The sequence below is a fragment of the Cyanistes caeruleus genome, chromosome 3, assembly GCF_971803275.1.
Source record: "Cyanistes caeruleus chromosome 3, bCyaCae1.hap1.1, whole genome shotgun sequence".
NCBI classification, from domain to species: Eukaryota; Metazoa; Chordata; class Aves; order Passeriformes; family Paridae; genus Cyanistes; species Cyanistes caeruleus.
Genome location: NC_141703.1, coordinates 31,491,106 through 31,513,152, shown reverse-complemented (window position 1 = coordinate 31,513,152; position 22,047 = coordinate 31,491,106). Strand labels below are relative to the sequence as shown.

General features: G+C 34.9%; 1 protein-coding gene across 39 annotated transcripts in view; it reads right to left on the bottom strand.

Moving 5' to 3' along the window:
- Positions 1-2,845: 2,845 nt before the first annotated feature.
- VWA3B (von Willebrand factor A domain containing 3B) overlaps positions 2,846-22,047 on the bottom strand; it is a 58,908-nt gene continuing 39,706 nt past the window's right edge. For 17 of the 39 annotated variants that reach the window (XM_086880554.1, XM_086880556.1, XM_086880585.1 and 14 more), the window contains 8 exons: positions 18,502-18,620; positions 15,672-15,722; positions 14,270-14,489; positions 10,582-10,702; positions 9,720-9,844; positions 8,409-8,546; positions 7,752-7,849; positions 2,846-4,640 (listed from right to left, as the gene is read on the bottom strand). In XM_086880554.1, coding sequence (XP_086736680.1) covers positions 4,391-4,640; positions 7,752-7,849; positions 8,409-8,546; positions 9,720-9,844; positions 10,582-10,702; positions 14,270-14,489; positions 15,672-15,722; positions 18,502-18,620 — 1,122 coding nt within the window. In that variant the 3' untranslated portion in view covers positions 2,846-4,390. Of the gene's footprint in view, positions 4,641-7,751; positions 7,850-8,408; positions 8,547-9,719; positions 9,845-10,581; positions 10,703-12,657; positions 12,781-14,269; positions 14,490-15,671; positions 15,723-18,501; positions 18,621-22,047 lie in introns of all 39 variants that reach the window. The other 22 variants (XM_086880568.1, XM_086880565.1, XM_086880590.1 and 19 more) reach the window with 3 other exon arrangements.

Below are 22,047 nucleotides of genomic sequence, written 5' to 3'. Positions count from 1 at the left end.
AGCACTCTAAGAGACAGAAATCTAGAGTTCACACTTGTAAGGGTCAGGACGTTTCTTGACTGTGTCCTGGCTACAGTACAAAAGCATTTCCAGACTAAAATGCTGAAAGGTGGCCATACTGCTTCCATGAGTAAAGTGAAAGCTGCACTGTTCAATGAATGTTCCCCATCACACACAGTTCACAATGTGTTAATTGTCTTCAGTCAGTGCACAGGTTATGTTGCTTCCTAAGATGCTGAAAGAACCCATTCTGGTCTTGCTCTTAGGATCTGGACTGACCTGTCCTCCATCTCTGCCCTGAGATACCCCCAAACATGCCTCCTAAACCAGTGGAATTATACTTTTCTTTTCCCTTGCCTGTCTCCATATTTCATTTTTTATGGGGAAAGAAAAGGAGAGTTTAGCACACTTTCCATGAGCAGACAACCCTCAGAGAAGACAGAAAATTTCTGGCCAAGCTGTAACATGGTATCAAGAGACAAAAAAAAGCTAAATCTGGCCGATGTCGGGGAGCCCTTAGCCACACACAGCTGCAGAAAGGAACAGATGCAGGCATAGCTGAATTGACATCAACTGCTCATTAAACAAGCCATGACCAACAGATGGGAACACTGCTTTATTATGATAGTCTTCTCCAAATGCTGAATGGACTAGATGGAAAATGAGACTGGAAAACGAGTGGGTGCTAAAAATGGAAAATCCTACTGCAGGAAATCCAGCCAATCCTCTAGAATGCCAGGTGCCACAGCTGCTCCACTCTTGAACCCAATTCAGACAAACATTTGTCACAGAAAAGGATAGAAAATGTTAATTTTCAAAGGTCTCCCAACTACCCCATATTGGCAGTTACAGTAATTATCAGCCTAATTGCTTCAAGTCACATCTCATTATAAATGAAAAAGGAGATTTTGGCTCTGATAGCTATTATTTGCTAATGCATCAGGCAATGCAGTGTATTACTGTGTATCATACCTGTACTTCACTCCAATTTTTTCAGAATTTTTTTTTTTTTACTAGATACACATTTTACAAAATTGACAAGGAGGTTATGTGGAATGAACATTGATTTTAGGCATTACAGAACAGAGAGAAAACTAGAAAGACAGGCAGAAGAATTTTTCTTCTCAGAAAGAGATACATTATTTTATTGCACCTGTAAAACCAATTATTGCAATAACCAAGGACAGAGTTAAGTATCAATAGTCTTGCTACATCAAATAGTATTATTTGAGTTACCAAGACAAAGAATCATCAGCCAACAGTCAACAGGAATTTGCCAGGCTTTCATTCGCTCTCTTATAAACACACAGAGCTAACTAACACAGTAAGAGCGGCTAGCATACACATCAAAATAATAATGTTTCAAATACCGAAGTTCTGGAAGCAATAAAGCAGAATTCAACACAATAATTAAGCTAATATATGCTAAACAAGTAACACAATTATTTAATCTTTATTAACTTCTGTTTATGCTGTTTCCGCAAGTGGGACCAACAGGAATGGGCAGTTGATTATTCTTAACAATCAGAAATATTTTAGCTGAGCATAAACCAAGCCACAGACAGTCCAGATTCCCTTAATTCATATAGGGCCCACAGCTCTGTGAAAATATAAGGCTTTATGGGAAACAAGGCTTCATAAACCACCTATATAAGAGCCATGTAGCTGAATCCACATTAACTTGGGAAGCACAAAAATCCATCTTGGAATATGGCAATGTTCATTCAAGTTTAGGAGAACTTACTTCCTCATATAACCTATGAATGTACACATGAAGGCAGCAGAAACATAAGCAGAAGTGTTGATTAACAGATGAAATAGTTAGAAAACATTAGCCCAGTCAGATTACTAAACATAATATGTATGTATGTATGAATGTATGTATGTATGTATGTATGTTCATGTGTATGTGTGTGCATAAACATATGTATCTGGACATAAGAAGTGACAAAAACCTTTGTAAAAGAAATGCAAGAAACACTGTTGACATTAAATGCTTTAATGCATTAGAAACATACATACATACATAGCAAAAACGTTTATATAAATATGAAGAAAATTCCTTTATTTCAGTCAAACGGATCAGGACTATTGAGCTTTTTCAGAAGTTAAATGATATTCAAATTATTTAGGTATTTGATATTAGAAGGAAAAGAATATGTGGGAGGAATATACATCTTTCAGATAAATCCAGTTGAACAGACTGCTTTTAGAAATCTAACAAAAAAAAGCTTAACCTTGTCCCTGTAAAAGATATTTAACTACAAAAGTTGTTATTATTACAGCTATTCAAAACATTTCTCTGAGATACTGAATGTTTTAAAAAATCTGCCTTTGTTACAAACAATCCAGAAATAACAAAGTAATGAAAACAACTACTAGGAAAACCTGGAAAAGGATCATTTTGATGAACACTGGTGTGTCTGGCATATGAAAGGCAATATTTGAGACTTCAGAGTGATACAGGGGTCTGAAGAGGAAAACAGGCTGTTGCACCTCACTTGTGCAGTTTAGGCTCCTGACTTGAATATCCAGTCTTATTTCAGTGCTACAAAAACTCCATGAAGGTAAAGTCCATTTTTACATACCTGATATTTTTAATACCTGTCCACAGAGACTAACTGAATAATTCATTAGAATGGCAGGGCTTTCCAACTCCTCATCCATGTTATTTAACACCTACCCACATCAATGTAATCAAATATGACAACTTCTAAGGAAAAGTGTTAACCTGCATAGGGGAATCTCACAGATCTGGTGCTCAACACATATTGAACTGCCAAGAAGTATGTGTAAACTAATAGTTCATACTTGACTGGAAGTTGAGCAGAAGGAAAAAACAAAATGCCAGGCAAATTTGTTTTCTTTATTCTCTTCATCTTTAAAATGAAATCCAGCATTAACACAGTTCAAAGAGATGTGTATATCAGAGAGCAGGTAGCACATTTGGTATAACTTAGAAAATTATATACACAGAGTGCTGTGAAACATTTGCATGGTATGAAAATGGGACAACTATCTACATCCAAAGAGGATAAATACACGGTCACGTAGAGAGGTTGGATAAAGAGGTATCTAATGAATCCATGTGAGGATGACCAAATAATGTTACTTAACATCTTTATCAGCTCTGACTTCTCCCTCTCTTCCAAAACACAGAAAGATACATAAATTAAAATAAGTTTTAGAGAAAAAAACCCCCATATTCAATATTTATGGTGTCACAAGAAGAAGACAAGGGACTTTCTTCAGCATGTTTGACCTGCTTACAACATTGAAACATTATTAGAACACTGTGAGATTATTTGCTAAGTCTAGGCAGGATTAAAATGCATAGATAACCACTGCTCTCGTGTAATCTTTCCTCCAAGCTGCAGGGAATAATTTACAGGACCTGCTGATCACATTAGGATTATTTCACATTTCCTCAGCATCTGCATCTCAAAATGTCCAAGAGGAAGGCATCAGGGATAACTGAGCATTTCCAGTGATGTAGCCTCACCTTTGGAAATCATGGTTTCTTACTGGACAAGCCCAACACCTCTGCTCTCATGTAATTCTGATCAGGCCACTCTTAAAATGCCCATTATATAATGGGCTCTATAATACCCACTATAAGCAATGTAAATGGAATTTGCAGTCCATCTTTAAAGGATGACTGAGAACACTGAAGGAACATTCAGATGAGCCAAATCAAATTGATTGAAAACATGATGATTGAGTGAATTTATAACACATCACTTCTGGAAGCTGATAAATAATGAGGCTGTTGAAAACATATTTTCAATGGTACAAGGAGGTACACCTAGCAAGTGTGGCTAAAATCCCTGTTATCTTTCCACTCACAGTAGGACCTTGAAAATGAAGAGCTGACTGACATGTAATGGCAGGCCCACACTAGCCCAGTCTCTGCTCCAGAGTGACAGGGAGTATAGGTACTTCTGTCAGCTTTAACTGAGCCACCTCATACACCAGAAGCAATTTAACCTCTTAAGCACTGAGCTACAGGTGCAATAATTTAATACCTGCAATACAGACATAACTTCAATCTAACAAAGAAAAAACAGTAGAGGGACTGGAATATATACTCTGCTTACAAGCAGGTATTATATTTGGTGTTACTGCATCCTCACTGCTACTACAGCTGTTAGGGAAATTAAGGTGGCATATGCTGGAACACGCATTATTAATTTCTTGCTGTTACTGTGAAAACACATGCTGGGAAAGTGTCAAGAACAGTTTCCAAAGGAGGTGAAAGAATTTCATCATACAGAACATGGGAAAGCTAACTTGGCTAACACTCAGAAATGCAGAAACCTGTTCTTTGTGTGGGAAATAGCTAAAGGCCTGTCACAAATGCTTAATTCGTAATACTTATACCTTTCCAGAGCTACATCTTTACCTCTAACTTCTTTCTTGCTTCTAGACAATGAATTTCTTCCTCTCTGTTTAACTTCACTTCTGGAGACAAAAGATTATCGAAGTCTGACGTTGTCTCCCTGGGATGCCTTTTGTCTACTGTTGTCCTCTTATTTTTCTTCTTTCCCCTCTTTTCTTTCAAAATACTTTTCTTTGCTTTTTCTCCTCCTTCAGCTTCCACAGGTGGGCAAGGGCAGGGCTTTGTAGTGTCACCATCACGGCTGGAAAAACAGAAAAGGAAATCCACAAAGATACAAGCACATATCTCATAAAGCCTCTTTTACAAGATAGATTTCACCTTCTTCCACATCTCACAGTACTGACAAGAGAAGGACTTACCAAACTCCTGACCATTTGACAGAGCTATGAATGTCCTACAATTCAGTTTCCCTTTCACTTATAGAATAAGTGAAGGATCGACTAAAACAGGGCTCTGGCCCTTAATCTTAGCCGCCTCTTATGACTCCAGGAAGGATGTGGGTGAAAAGGACCCTTTTTCTGTGTGGGTCTAGATCACACAGTGTTTTTACTTTGCATATGGAATTTTTTAGCTACATTTGAAGAGTGTAATTCTGCCATAATTATTTCTTTCCACTGTGATGGCAGGAAAATGCCCCAAACAGATGCTAATGTTTCATACTAAAATCATAAGAGCTATATTAGTACCTTTAAACAATAGTCAGTTAGGCATAACCCCTAACACACACTACAAAAACATTTAAAGACAATCCCAAATAACTCAGAGCTGGAGTTAGCCAAGCCATTGTAATACATCTATGGGCACTGAGGACTTCCTGTCAACACAGGAATCTGTGACATGCTTTTTAATTTTTTTTCCCTTACTATTCCAGCACTTAGCACAAAGGGTTTGTCTCTTTTTGAGGTTCTTATATCATTTTGCATTCAGACTTTTTGATTCTTTTCCAATTAAATTATGCTTTTGCATTGTTCCAACTGACAATGTCAGCACTTTCTCATTAGATCTGTGAATACCCATGAGCAATGAGCTGCAGTGTCCCCCTCTAAGTAGGACACAGGTGGTAGGGAATTACTTTAGAAATATAAAAAATAACAAATTTCATTGGAAAGAACATTTCCATGCCCTCATAAAAGTAGGGGTTCTAATAGAAACTCCATTTAGTGCATTCACTTCAGTTAATTCTCCAAAGAATTCCTCTGTTTGCCAGTGCATAACTCAATTTTCTCCTCATTTGTATATAAAAATGGCTAGTCAGCTTGCTAATAATTTCTCTTTGGAGAATTAATATTTGTACAAAAGCACTCATTCATGAAACAAAGCATGTAAAATGGACACTATTCTTACTGCTTATGCAATTAATCACATCTTAATATGGTACCTCATTTAATACAATCCAACTCAGTGGAAGGGAAAGACTTCTGCTGATTTTGCTGGAAGTGAGACCAGTAATATACCTGCCTCTTTGCAGCTGGTTGCATGCATTAAGAAGGACACCATGGTATTCAGGTTTGCTTTTTGGTGAGAAGAGGCTACTGTCATATAAGTGATGTGGCATGGGAAACAGCATGGATGTATTCCCAGATTGAGAATTCTGCTCAGTAAAGAGAGGGTGTTCATTTGTTTGTGTGCTGTGGCTGCAAGCTGGCAGAAGGCTGAGTTTCAAACTGTACTGGGATCACTACTAGAAAATATGTGGGAATCACAGGATTTGAATCTCAGTTGCTTTTGACTCCATCATTCTCAGTAAGTCCATAGATCAGCCCACAACTGGTGTCCTCACCCATAATTTTTAGATGAAATCTTTAATGTTGATAATCATATTAGAACATTTCAATGAAATTTAAGAACATCTGTGGGTGACCAAGCACTGGAGCAGGTTTCCCAGAGTGTGCAGTCTCCTCACTGGAGATACCCCAACCATTTGGATACAATCCTGTGCCATGTGCTCTGGGATGACCCTGCTTGAGCAAGGAGGTCAGACCAGATGACCACTGTGGCTCCTTCCAATCTGACCCATCCCATGATTCTGTGATCTAAAATCGCCCTTAATGGTGGAATTATTTTCCCTCTACAACTGCCAGAAAGGAAGGTGTAGCCAGGTGGGGATCAGTCTCTTCTCAGAGGTAACCAGCAACAAGACAAGAGCACACAGCCTCAAGCTGCAGCGGGAAAAGGTTTAGGCAGGACATTAGGAAGAAGTTCTTCACAGAAAGAGGGATTGGGCATTAGAATGGGCTGTCCAGGGAGGTGGTGGAGTCACCATCACTGGAAGCATTTAAGAAAAGATTGGAGGTGGAACTCAGTGCCATGGTCTGGTTGACAAGGCGGTGTTGGGTGATAGGTTGGACTTGATGATCTCAAAGGTCTTTTCCAACCAAGCTAGTTCTGTGATTCTGTGATTTGTCCTGTTCATGTTTCCTCTTGGAAATAGACTTCCCATGATGGAGATTATCCTATTCTTTTGCAGCAGTGCTCACACTACACGGAACGGGAAATCCTTACTTCTGTGCATGTCAAGGCAAATGGAAGATTCAAAACAAAATTATGTTTTCTCACACAAAATGTGAAACTGTGCAACTCCCCCTGGGAAGAAGTTTTACATGGTTTCAAAAAAAGTAACTGCACAAATTCATGGAAGAAAATTTTATCAAGGCTGCTCAATACAGGGACTTCTGCTTCACAGAATTCTTAAATCCCAAATTATTGTAGGTTGGGAATGTATTCTGGAGAAATATCCCTAGATGATTATTCTGATCTTATTGTCCATCCTAAGGTTGTCTGAGCTTGTTCATGGTCTGAAGGGTGTCACAATTTCAACTGGATTAAACTAGAACTTAATACAAGATGAAAATGTAATCCATAAATACTTGGAACCACTGCATTTTCAGTGCACACTTCGTATCTTGATGCACATTAATTCTGCAGAACTTAAGTGGGGGCTCATACTCATCTTACACACTCTCTCTCCATCATTCTCCAGATTTAAGCCCAGAAGATGAGCAAGTATCTTAGAAAAAATTTGCAATTTAATGTGCAGCTTTACAAAATAGTAAGTATCTTAAAAGGAAAATAAGGTCTACAACAAACAGAAACTCCATCTCCCCTTTCAGCAATCCCCTTAAAAACTTCCTGGGACTAAGCTTCAAACCATCACATCCCACCAATGCTTCCAGAATGAAAATAGGGCAATAAATTCTCACATTAATTTAGTTGCATTGTAGAGTAAGCCAGTTTACAATAGCTGCAGTTAGAGTACTACGTATGGAAACCTGACAGCATAGCTGAACTCAAAGTGCAATATTTAGGATTCAAATTTTAAAAATTTTGTATTTTTAGGTTCAAACATACTCACATCTCATAATCCACTGTCTGTACCGTTCTTATGTACTGACACGAATAGGCATACTTGGTTTGGCTGATTTTAATGAGCTGGCTTCTTATACAGTGTTCCTGCAATAACACAATCAACATGCAATAACACAAGCAATTTAAACTGAAATCCCAAAAGCAATGAAGATACATACGCATAAAAACGCAACTGTTTAAGTGTAACTGTAATCAGCGTCTAATGAAGATAATTAATATAAAAGTGTCAAGTACAAAGTAAATTTTCTTTAATGCACGCTATGAAAAATGCAGTAAAATTATCACAATGGCTTACAAACAAAAAACAAACCAAACAAACATAATGGAATTAATTTCAGACTATACTTAAAGTGTTAAAACTTCCTATGTTTCTTATTTTAGAAGCATGGAACTTGTGAAAGCCACCAAATGTATTCAAGAAGAAAGAACAGAATATGATTTAAGAATAAATTATCCTACAGAATTTCTTTGTTCAGGTTTATTACATGAGCTGTTCATTCCCTCTGAAATCTGATTTACTCTGGTTAGCTGGAGACTCAGATTGGGACAGGGAGCTCATTAGCCAGGAAAATTCTATCTGCCTCTTCAAAATCAGAATAATGGTAAAATCACCAGACTGGTATCAACTTCTAGGTTTACTTACCTTCCTGTTGTTGAACATCAGTATTGTATAGAGTTTGTCACCTGGTTTCATCCTATCTGGTGTTGCTATGACAATGGCAGGTACATAATATTCATTTTCTGCCTGTGTTCCAGTTCTGGCAAACACATAGTCTCCAACCTGCACACCAGGAAAGCACCAATGCAAGAACCACGTGATTTGTGAGATTTACAAGATATACAGTGTAACTACTAAGTTATTTTTACATGAATCATCATTTTATCATGTTCCCATGATTTAATATGGACCATTGAAAGAAAAGAAGAACTTGGTCCTTGTGTGTTCTGATCATGCAATTTCCACTGAATTGGGGAGAAAACAAAAATAAAGGACCAAGCTCTATTAAATGTACCTGGGCATAGCTAGCAAGCTGAACTGAATGAGGAAACTCTTACAAACTGTGCATTCCCTTGGATTCTGTGCAAACTTAAAGGCTTTCAGCAACCTTTTAAACTAACCTCGGGAATTTTTGATAATTCCAGATGTAACTGATTTATCCAAAACTGTTTTTAAAATTAATGCAGAAGTCACAATTTTATATCAAATTTTGCTGGTCTCTAGAGTTGGATACAGAATTTACAGAATTATTAGGAGCTATCATATCAGAATTTGCCTTAAACTCAAACTGAAAAAAAAGCATGTCTTCAGTTCTATATGTAGCAATGCAATTATAAACATGTTTCTTCTATTCAAAACAGATGGATCCATGCTGTATTCTCTATGCAATCATCACCTTTCTGGTGTGTAAAATAATCACCAAAAAAAATGAGCTGTGATTACAGACAGTTAGCTGACGAATTTTAAAGAAAAACAGAAATGGAACAGGGATTATATTTTTTATTATTGTTATTTGCCTCAGTATATGGTTATTTGATGGATTTAAAACATTCTGTGGAAACCAAATGGTTAAAACATGCTGTAAATCACACTAAGTATAAAAGGCTCTCTTACATTTATAATCTATGTGCTAGGAAACAATAACTCTACTAAAAAATAGCTCACCTCTCTTCTATGGCTGAGGAAATATTCGTATTTTATAAAGAAAACAATATAAATTAATTTAGAACAGATAATTTTAATAGACAAAGGAATAGAATTACGATGAAAACAAGCTTCAAACAAATGAAACACTTCATGCTGAAATAGCACGATATTACTATAATGAAAAACTTATTTAAAATAAATAAATGTATTTAAAAGATTTTTTAAAAATCTGTAATTTATTCTAAGTCTAAACAAATAAATAAAACCTAAAATTCATATTTGCATTCATGAAAAAAGACAGGTTTTCACCTGCAGATGTGGGCATGGCATAGCACCTCCCACAGGTATAATGAACTTGACAGGGACATCACAGCTCTCCCCATTGCTGAAGACAACAAGTGCACAGGTAGAACTGACATTCTTTACCACACTACCTGAAAAACAACAGAATAAAATATTCAAATTATTTTTCTTTCACCCCTTGTGGTACTTATTTTGTAAAAAAATCCTATAGGCTGTCACACATCTGAGGTCAAACATGTCTGTATCATAAATTCTTCATTTTCATTTAGCTACCATAAGCTGTGCTAGGGCAATGGCGATATCTGTATCTAAAAAATCCTGCCTTACTAACCATTCTTAATAGTGCTATAAAAAGAAAATGAAGTATTTTTCAAGCACAGGTTTGAAATTTGTAAGCTGATCAGGTTAACATAATAAAACTGACGGTTAATATAATAGAACTACTACCACAGATAAAAATACGTAATTGAAAAAAATCCCAACCAAACAACTAAAGGTAACACAAAGATAAACACATATACACAGGGAATATTTTCCTTAAGAAATAACAGAAATGAGTTTTACCTACTAATCATTCTAGCTTAAAATTCAACAAAAAGTCAGCAGCATTTAGTGATCTTTTTGGACACATTCAAAAACTTGGTTTACTATTTCCTTCCATCCTTTTCATAGATAAACATATTGCTCTCCAACTTCACAAAATTAATGTCTTCTTATAAATGTATATATATGCACATACAAAATAGATATTAATTTTCCATGAATATACACATGTAATATTAAATGTCATTAAGAAAGAAGTAAACTTATGTTTTATCAGTATTAATGAACACTACATAATATTGAAAATGTGGACAAAAATATATACCTGGATAATAAAATCCTGTGACATCTGATCTTGCAATTACCTTTTGGTTTTTGTGAGTCACAAATATCTGACATTTTTTACTTGTCTTAGATTTCAGCTTCTCACTTTCTTCTTCAAGTCCCTGTAATTTGACACAATTATTTGTCTACAACAGCTAATGCAGTCAGCCTTAATCTGTTATTTGAAATTATTTAAAAATTGAGGCAATGTAATTCTATCAGATCCATACAGAATCCATAGTAAACTGGAAATACTTCAAACCTTCAGAATTGTTCTAAGTGCAGGAAGTACTCATGTAAGAATTTTCTATAGAATTCTGTTGTGTAAGTTCATAACAATACCTATATTTTCATGGGTTCATGCAGAAATTTACCTTGATGAATTATTAGATCTGGCTACCATTTTCCTACAAAAAAAATTACGAAGTTGCACAACTCATATTGAAGTATGAAGTAAAGGAAAATCACCTCTTTTTTCAGAATAAGAAAATTTCCTCTACACATTTCTTTTGTCTAGATGGAGAATTTTCAAAGTAATCTGATTTGCACTAGAGGTACCTCATTGTATGGGATGAATCATTAAAAAAAAATGAAATCAAAAAATGTTCAAACAAATCTTCAAGTATCTGGGGGAAAAAAGTTTATTTCCAAACTATAAATTCAAAATTGAATTGACATTTTCAACCATTTTAAAACATTCCAGTTTAGCAAAATATTACACCACATCTTTCAGACCTGCCACTGTGCATTATTCTGCCCCACTACTTTGGGTTTTTCATACACAAATTATTTTTGCCATTCTTTTCACAATAGAAAACCCTAAATATAAATTACAAGCAAATGCAAAACTTTCTTAGAATAAATCAGTTTCACCACTAAATGAAAATTGTGGAATTTATTTTCACAATTAAATAAATCAGTTTGACCATTAATTTTTTTAATATTTATTAGTCTACCTCATGAACAATTTGCAGACATCCATCTCTTATATGGTTTTTCAGAATCATAAAAATATGCCACTTGAAATCTCAAACTTTTCCACAGATCTACCATTGTTCTGAAAAACTACCATAACTCACAGACTTAATAAAACCCCTGCTTGTTAGGATGTGTATGACTTGCTTCTTTTTCTGATGACATTTTTTTCCTTAATAAACTTACTTGATTTGATACTTTATTTCCCCTAATAGTGAATAATGATGGAAAATATATTAATAAACTTCGCTAAATTGTTTGTTCTCAGTTTCACAAAAATTATCACAATCTCTTTTCTTCAAACTCCCTCTCAAAAATCACAAACAACCCCCAAAAAAAGAGTCCTAAAAATAAGCAAAACACACAAAAAAGGCAAGGAGATATTTTAAACTGGAGATACATGGGATTTTTCTAGTTTATTCTTTATTCCAACAGAATATTAATTATATTAACAGTTTGGGGTTTCAAACTCAGACTAAACCAAAGGCCCTCCACACTGCTTAACTGACTGCTTGAAGTATAACTCAACAAAGGCTGATTTGAGAGCAGACCTACAGTTCCACAAACACAAAAAAGTATTTGGGTAAAGCATTTACTTAATTCCTCAGGCTCCAAAAGGACAGCTGCTACTGAATATTTATTATCAACTGATTTGTAATGCTTGACTAATAACTTGGGCAACTTCCAGCACTCCACATTAATCCAAATACTAAAGACAACACAAGCATCCACAATGAGAATTCTGAGTTGTGCAGAATCCAGGCGGCTCAGAAACACTGTCTAAATTCAAATCCATCTTTCTTTTTTCTCACACAGCTTTTAGGTGTTCAGCAAGATTGACCCAGACACTGTTAGAGTGTCCATTTCTGGCATTCAGTATTTTTATTACAAAAGAGTCCCATCTGATTCTCAGGGATTTTTACCATGTTTCACTCTGCTTCTGTTGAAGACAATGCATTAAACCACAATCGGTGAAGGAGACTTTGTTTACTTCTTCCAGTAGCTGCAACATTTTTTAATTCCCTTTCAAAAAGAATAGTCTTTGCACTTTCCTACTATAAGTGAGAACAGACACAAAGAATACCCACAGATTTCTATGTACCTTGGTTCAAACTTTGGGTTTTCATAATCCTGACACCTCCAGAGTCAAGCAACCACCACTTCTCTGGGTGCCAATGGGAACAAGCACATTCTGTGTGGATGTAGCCCATTTTTATGAAAGAGCCTAAAAAGAAAGACCTAAAAAACTAAGGGTTTGTTTTTGGTTTTGTTTTTGGTTTTGTGTTTTTGTTTTTGTTTTGTTTTTGTTTTTGTTTTTGTTTTTGTTTTAATTTAGTGAAAACATCATCAGGAAATTTAAAAGTTTGCTTTTTTGAGTAGAGTTTCGGGATAATTGTGATTTTTCTATGATGTCACAATGACAATTTTCAGTGCCATATCAGCTTTATTTCCTTCCTGTAATGTATTTCAGTTGGCAGCTTATTCCTTTATACCCATTTTGTGGGCAGACATCACAGTCGGCAAAACCTTCAATAACACTTTTAAAAGGCTCCTCATTTTTCTTCATTTTTTCCCACTGTTTTTCTACCACATAAACAGAATTCTAATTACATCTGCATTTCTGCCTCTCACTCTTGAAGCCTTTCAGTTGCAGATTAGCAATTACTGAAGATGCTACTCTGATTAGACTCCTAAAGCAGGTTGACTCAGGATAAGTGATTGCACAATGTTAATCACATCATGTCTGAGAGCACACACTGGTTGTTTCAAGGCAACAGTAAAATTAAACTCAACAAATGAAACATAAACATGTTTCTTCTGCTCTTGTATTGGGACATTCATTATATGGCATAGGTAAATCAGTAATCAAAATAGCTGTAACAGCAATGTAGTATTTTCAAACTATGTGAAATGAATCAAGATCATCTGTATTTTGAAGACATTAAAATGTTTTCAAATGTGCAGTCTTAATGGAATTGAAAAACTCAAACCTACAGAAAACACACACACGTATATATACAGAAACACTAACTTCAGCCGTACTTTCAGAGTATTGAGACTAATGCATTAATGCTAGACTAATATATTAAAGAAATGGAGAGAGAAAAAAAAGCCTCTCTGCCTAGCCAAAAATACGTGCCCACTTCAGAATGAGCTGCAGATACCACTGACTCAGTTCAGAATGCTGTGATATTGCCCACCAGTTCATGTATACCCACATTTTAGGGACATTTAAATTTTAGTGTACAAAAATGAAGTTGAATCCCTCCTCTTCTCTCTATATTTTCTTTTACAAGAAATGTACCATGGAAAATTACAGTGAATTACTCCAATATTACAAGATCTTTTTAGTCCTGTTTATCAGATTTAAACCCAACCACAAATTTTGTATCTAAATATGTCTTTAATATATCTGTTCTTTCTCTTTCCTGCTGTCATTGCAGTGGAGATAAAGATCCTTGGCTGTGATTTATTTCTAAGAGGCTTGATTTCTGTGGCTCTCTCTGAAACTTCAGAATTTCTACTTCCCCAATATTTTAAAAAAGTATTTGAAAGCTTGCTCTCTTTTTAACTTCCTTCTTTCTTCCACCCATTTTATTTAGCATCATGCTACATGTCTACTTTATCATCTCTGTTCACGGAAAAAAAATATTCCAGAGGCACACAGTGAAGAGGATTATCTAGGGGGAAAAAAATCCCTTCCCATGTATTACCTTTTTATTGTTGCTTATGTGTGATTCTGAGCTTTTCTCAGTTTCCTTTTTGACAGCTTCCTGAAGATCAGAGGCTTGTTGTATATATGTTAATGCTGTCAATATCTCATCTTCTAACAATTTTACATCTTCATAGGAAACTGGCCATCCCAAATTCTCTAAAGCCTCCAGCAAAGCTTCTTTATGCTGTTTATACTGGATTGGCCCATCCTCTTTAAATCTTAAAAATATATATATATTTAAAGAAATTAATAACCACAAGTAGGAAAAAAATTTAGTTACATCGGTGCTTCACAGATAGAGTCATAAATTGTGGAGGTAGAATAAATAATCAGATTTGCCCAATTTAACTTCTGTATGCTACAAGTTCTTCCATTTCATCCAGATACTGCTGTGTTCAGCCAAACAATCACGTTTGGTATAACTATATCTTATAGAAAGACAGCTACAGAGAAATTCAAGTCGTTGAGCCATAATTTCTGAAAAGTGTATCAAATATTTTAATATCTAGGCACCAATATTAATGATTAATATGCTTCTCTAGCAATAGACTGTGTAACTGCTATGACATTTCTTTCATTACATGCATAATTGGCCATATGTTATCAATAATGAAACATTTTGGATGACACCCTGTCAAATTTCTATATTCCGCAACTCACTTTCTATCAAAAGACACCAATTTCCTTTTTTTTTATTACATGCTGTTTTGTTTGTCTTCATTTCCTCTCCGCACAAGAATGAGGTTTTAGTTCTCCTTATTAATGATAGAACTGTAGAGTTTTTTCTCATGAGCTTATGTATTCATAAAAGCATTCTAGTTTTCATCCACAATTTTCTGTGAAGAACTATTTCAGGCCCATTAAGTTTTCATTAATTGTTCCTTGCTTCATTCTCTCACATAAACAGATGTTAACTTCACTGATGTTTATACACCAATTAATTTTCTAAATCAATATACAAATATAGGCTAGTTAACATAGTACAAACTTCCAGAGTGATATACACTTCCAACACATGCTTTTAAGGTGCTTACTACACCTTAACAAATCAGCCACTAGAGAACTCTTTACAGGATGAGAGATTTACTTCGATGTCAAAAGCAATGACATGCTGCCCTCCCAAGGCCCTGCACTTGACACTGATTAAGGATAGAGAAGCAACATTCAAATGGAATACAAGTCCTTTCCTTTGAAAATTATATACACCACAAAAAGGAGGTCCAGAATTTGATATTACTCCATATCATATATACATTTTTAAAAGTAAGGTATATTTATGAAATGTTTGAAAATTAAACCAGTTGGTTATAGAAGTAGTGATAAATGACTATCAAATATTTATGACCAGCCCTTCACAGGTACATTAGAAAAGTGTCAGCTTTTTAAAAGTGATAGCTTACTTGTCTTTTTCCTCCTGAGATAGCGCTCCCCAAATAACTAGGTTCAGGCGCCTATTAAAGAAAGCAAAGCAGTTTTTGAGGGAATGCAGTTCCTTGTGCAGCTGATCATCTCAAAACTAGCAAATAAACACAGTTTCTTAAGATATCTATACTGATTTGTATTCCAAGCACACTGCATCATCAAACTGTATCCTTATCGTTCAGCTATGAAATTATCAACTGCAAAAGAAGATGGGAAAACAGTATCTTCCATCAAATAACAGCATGACTCTTTCAGGGTCATAGAAGGTTTAATGGCAATCACTTCTGCTTCCTGCCAGAATTTTCTATGGATGGTTGTCTTCAGCACCAGCAAGTTAAATCAAATAACAAAACTGATTAAATGCCTGTTAAGCTGCACAGTTCCTCCAATTAAACCTTTTCAGAAAATGTAGTCTGAATGTAGTAATGCTAATTTATATTTTTTTCCCTGCTAAGATTATCCCTCGGTTGTGCAATTCAGGTTTCTAATTAATTAAACTCTGGCTATGAAGAAAAATCACTGACAGGAAAACAGAAGTGATTATCCCAAAGCAATGCAATTCTGAGATCTTTTAAAAGCATCACTAAAATTCCTGATTTTGCTTTTAAGACATAAATTTTAAACTCTTATAAGATCATCTAGCTTATGGCTTTCTCTCTTAGCATCCCATACAAGCCATCACTCAATTACTTCATTTCAGCTATAGAAATAAACCTTTACTGATGATCCTAATTACTGTAATTCTAGAATTACAAATTACAATTTTCCTTTGGATATGAGAACAAATTCATTGCTAGGAAAAATTCAGATTGTAACCTGATTGACTATAAGCAGACTTGCCAGATTTACTGGTGCATGTACAAAAAAAGCACATTAACAACAGATTCTGAATACTAAATCCTTGATGATTAATTTTGTCTACCAGAAACTAAATCCCAGCATTTTTAGAATACAAACTACATAGTTCATTCCCAATATACATATATGCTCCAATGCCTATTTCATCCTAAATCTGCACACTCATGACTAAGTTGGTTATAAAAGCTTCTGGCTATACAAAATCATACACATTATGAAGCTTTCAATGTTTTTCTCCTTTAATACTGTATATTCTTTTTGTCAGACCACAAAAATCCTGCCATCATCACTTTTCTCCCTCTAAATCTGATGCTAAACTCAATCTGCATATGGAGAGAATACTGGTATGTTTGCTTCTGTGCTTGAAATCTGGATGCCCTGATGTATTGTTTCATCTACATATGTCAGAATAAATTTACACTACTTACAAAGCAGAACTGAAACTTTTGGAAATTTAGTTACTAGAAAAAGGCTTTGACTTCTAGAGCAAAAATTATTTGACTGGCTTGCTGTTTCACATGTAGAGGAAAAGCAAAGAGATCTCTCTTACACTGTCTATTATAAGGCTCTCCAGGCAGATTTGTCTTTTATACCTCTTTTTTATGGAAGTAGGAACTCAATCCTATTAATGTAAATACACTGATTCATTGATCTCTGCTGGTAAACAGAAGTAAATGGTAATCCTGATCACCAAAGTTTTAGGGAGACTGTGGAAATGCTATCAGAGCTAAACCAGAAAATTTATTTTCCCTTAAAGTCAGTAAATGTAAAATATTCAGTGGTATGGCACAGCAGTGAAAAACTTGAATTTTTTTCAGAATTCACCATCACAAATACACCACCTGAACTTTCTATTAAAATGAGTGACAAATCAATTTCTATGAATTTTTCATCAACCTGATAACAACAGTGTTGTCTCAGTGACAGAACAAAAAAAACCAAGAGACTTTTATTCACTGAACTCATTTAACACTAGACATAGCAAGCAGCATTTTCAAATCAGAATTCTTAATTTTTCCACAAAATATCTATATAGGACAATAGGACTGAAAAAGAAAGCTATAACATGCTTTAGAAAGAACTGGTATAATCATATAGCTACTAAGGAAAATAATCTCAAACCTTTAAGACCCCTCTGGAATTAATCAAAAAACAAGGACTAAACACTTGTCATCAAGGGGGTTTTGGTCATATAAAATAATTACATTTGTAAATGTTATTAGAATATATTTATATAGATATAAAAATATTTATTAAAATAATTCTTGTCCAAGCTCTCATATGATTACTAAATTACACCATAGTCAAGTAATTGCATTTTTTCCAAAAAATGCATGAAGTTGGATCATGGAAAGAAGTGGCTTAGAGATCTAATGTTTTTTTCCTCTTCTGTTGTGCTTTTACTAACATTTAATTAAAAAGTACAACACATATGCCTCTCAAAAAAAAAACAAAAAACACCCAGCAAATTTAAATTTTAAATTTCTTATTGGTGCCTCAGTTATATTCTTGCATGCATAGTTGGGTGATAGAGAGCTGGCAGCAAAAAGCAGATCCTTAATTTAAGTGTCAGTCTATGGATATTGGAGCTTAATTTTAAGTTAAAAGTCTGGCTAGCATTGTATGATTATGGACAATTCTTCCTGAGGGATGACTGGTTTCAGGTTTCCTCCCAAAAAGTAAAAGAACTTTGCTTTTGTCACTGAACAAACATAATATGAGCAACATGTTATTGATCTCCTTGCCTATTGTCTGCTGTTACATCCAGCTTTTTTTTTCTTTGTTTTTTAAGAAAATATAATTTCTCCTATATGTTGATGGTGGACTAAAGTGTGTCAACATGCAAAATTATCAGTATTGAGCAAAGTAAGTGTGAGGAAATACCGAGCACCTGACAAAAAAACCAAAATATGACTGCAACCATGATAAATTTCTGGTGAGTAGACTTGCCTCTCATAGGATTTAATTGCTTGTTCCAGCTTCTCTTTATAGGCATCAAGATTCATTGCCCAAGGATTAATTAATGCAATCCCCTTCTTGTCACTGCTAACATGGGCCAATGGTAACATCTATTATACAATAAAAGACACGAATATCATTTATGTCACAAATTTTCGAATGACTGAAAGCCAAGGGTCAGAACAGCCAGAAGGAACACTGGAAGCTGAAGAAAGAAAAATCTAAGCACCACAAAGATCAGAATTAAGACAGTTTCCAGCCAGTTCTTCTACAATTATACAACATTATGCTGAAGTTACAAATTAAGATTTCTAACTACTAAGCAACCCTAACTAAATCAGTACTGTCAAACAACTCACTCTAATAATGTAAGTTAGAAGGAAACGTGTCTAGTGCATGACCATATTCCAGGTTTTATTGCCTTAAAACACTCCCATACTTTCTCGTATCTAATTCTAGCATACAGGTGTGAGAGCAGATATTTAAATGTATTTAATGCTCTTACTCTGGATGACTTTATTTTGTAAGGAATTAGAGCAGTAAAGCTGTAGAGAGATATTTCTCACCATCACACTGATCACCAAAGAGCTAACAAGGTGGACATTGGTCCCCAAAACTTGTCTTGATTTCTTAGGAACTTAATCAGGTTCCTAGAATCAAGAGCTTCAGTATTTTTCAAATCTCCCAATACAATACCTACAAAAGTCAATTTTTTTTTTTCATTGCAAAATAAAAACAAATACAACTGCAATAGATCTTCAAAAGGCAGATAGAAGGGTAGAAATGGATGGCAAAAGATGAGGAAAGATGCTTTCCAAACTCTCAGTCCAAAGTCCCACCATCTTTTAGCCTCTTAAATTATCAGTAGCTCATAAAAGAAAAGCTGTTTTACTTATCAATGTCCTGATGCTGAATATAAACAAACAAACAAACAACAAAAAAAATCCAATTAAGAACCGGATAAGAGAATGTTACTATCCCCAAAACTGTCTTCAGCTCATATGATTGAGTGGAAATCTTCTCCAAGTGTCTATCTGAGATCAGGATACAAATGAGGAAAACATGGATGAGTTTCAATTTACATTAAACTAAAACCCCTGTTGGGGGAATTAGAGCAACAATCAGAAAAAAAAGCAATAAAGAGAATTATTTAATTGAGAAAATTTTCAGTGATGCTTTATTTGCGTTTGAATCAACTCAGCATAGCTGGATAGCAAATTGCAACATTTTTTTAGGAGCAGTGGTGTGACTTTGTATCACCCTCTCTTTCCAAGGACATCATCTCTCTGATTAATAAATCTGTGTCACATCAGTGCCAGACCACATCAAAGCTCCTGATATGAAATTAATCTTAAAATCACTTAAAAGCTAAAGACAATGGGAACATGTCAGTGAAAGTATCTTGCTGGAGACAGATGAGGTAAATCTCTGCCCATAATTCTAAGCAGTGATATATGGCTGCTTGTCATTTGAAGTCATGTGAAGTTTGAAAGCTGACAGGCAGGGAAGTGATGACCCCTCCTCAAGTTCTGTAATGCCATGATTGTTGTCTATGATGTTACTCAAACCAAGATACCAGAAGTTCAGCAGGGCCTCACCATGCAGGAACCCACAGCTACACTGCCTTACAAATCCTAAGAGTAATTTCAAGTACAAACAGCATAATTTGCAACATGAATATTTAATATAGTTTATAAAATACTTTGTATAGAATAGAAGGGGCAGACAAACATAAACACATTATTATACTTGTGAAGACAAAAAGCAGAATGGAATGTATTCTTAGCAAATACTAAACTTGAAATAGTATGCATACTTTGAGAACAATGAAAACTGCTCAGGAAGTCAAGTGAAATATGACAGATTCAGCTGACAGAAATCACAGATAAATTCTTTTACTGCCAAAATGTTTTTTAATTTTCTAAATTAAATACTTTAACTTTCACACTAAAATAATTAAATTATTTCAAAACTTTTATTTAAAACCCCCAATTTCAAAAACTTAAAGACAAAACCAAAGCACAATAACCTGGTAACATTTTTCTTATTTTAGACCAAAGAAAGATGGTTTTGTTCACTGAATCTGATTCCTTTGAGCAAAGCACTGAGTCAAAACTCCATGACTTGCAAACCTGTACTTAGATGCCACAAACTGCAACATATATTTACATGATTCTACAGGGAAGGTTTCTCCCAGAATTGCCATAGCATAATTTAGACAAGCTCCCAAGCCATTATTTCTTTTCTGAATACGAACCTGGATGGGTAGTTTATTAAATTAACCTCTTTGAAATAACTCAGGTGAAACTGACAGACCGCACAGAACTGAAAACAACAGGTCAGCCTTTTGTTAATGAACAGTTGTCATGGAAACCTTCTTCTTGCTGCATCTCTGTTCATATTTATGCCATCATCACTGCTGGCAAAGGCCAAAAATAAAAATTATACTATCCCCTGAAAAGCAAACAAGGATGTCTGCATTCCACGCCAGGAAAACTAAGATCTCAGAAGGAACAGTGCAAAATGATTTGTACATTTATTATCTTCAATGAAATCTTATGAAGTACTGGAACAATCTAGATCCTTAAAGTCTATTCAAACTCACTATCTAGTCTCACCCTATTTACTCGATCTGCTGGCAAGAAGCTTGAGGTGAAGTGGTTCTGTAGCTCAGAAATTCTGCTTTCACCTTGTGTGCAAGCCTCAACCTTCTTTTTCTTTTCTATACTCAGCTTCAGATCCAGAAAAATCCATTCCCCTACATACAGAACAATAATTCTCTACTGCCTGAGAAACTCAGTGTCTGATTACAACTAATGAAGACTAATAGGTATGAAAAAATTACAAAAATTCTTATTTTGCCTTTACATCCCTGAGTCTAAAGAAAGCCCATGGATCACTCTTTGATTCTTACAGCACCTGTTCATTCAAATAACACTGAACTTAATTCAGTCCTGCCTGAACTAGACTACCAGGAGTTCATATGAATTGCTACTAAAAACTACTTGTACTCATTACTTGCTGAATCATAGTTTAGACTGTTTTCAAAGACAGACAGTCTGTTTCACAGACTGCTTTGTTTTTTGCAAAGGTTTTCTGCTGTTCATTGAGAAACATGGAAGAAAGAGGACCTCATATATATCAGAAGAAGATGGAAAAAGGAGTGACTGCTCACAAATGAGATATAAGAGTTTTGTGAAATTCACAATATCTTTTGTTTGACATTTACAGTAGATTGTTTTGCACAGTTTTGTAGCTATTGGATGTCTGAATTTTTTTGAAAAATGGCTATTTTATATCTGAAATGTTAAAATGTACCTTCTAAAATATTCTCATATAAAAAGACATATTTTAATTCCATTTTTAAAAAATCACACTTAAAAAAAAAATCCTTACAGATCTTGGTTTTACCAAAGACAGGAACTAGTTTTTCTTCTACAGTCTACATGCTTTAGGAAAAATTCCCATTCTTAAATTTAAAAAACAATCATGAATATTTTAAAATGTAAAATTGTGTACATTTGCTATAAATCTTTT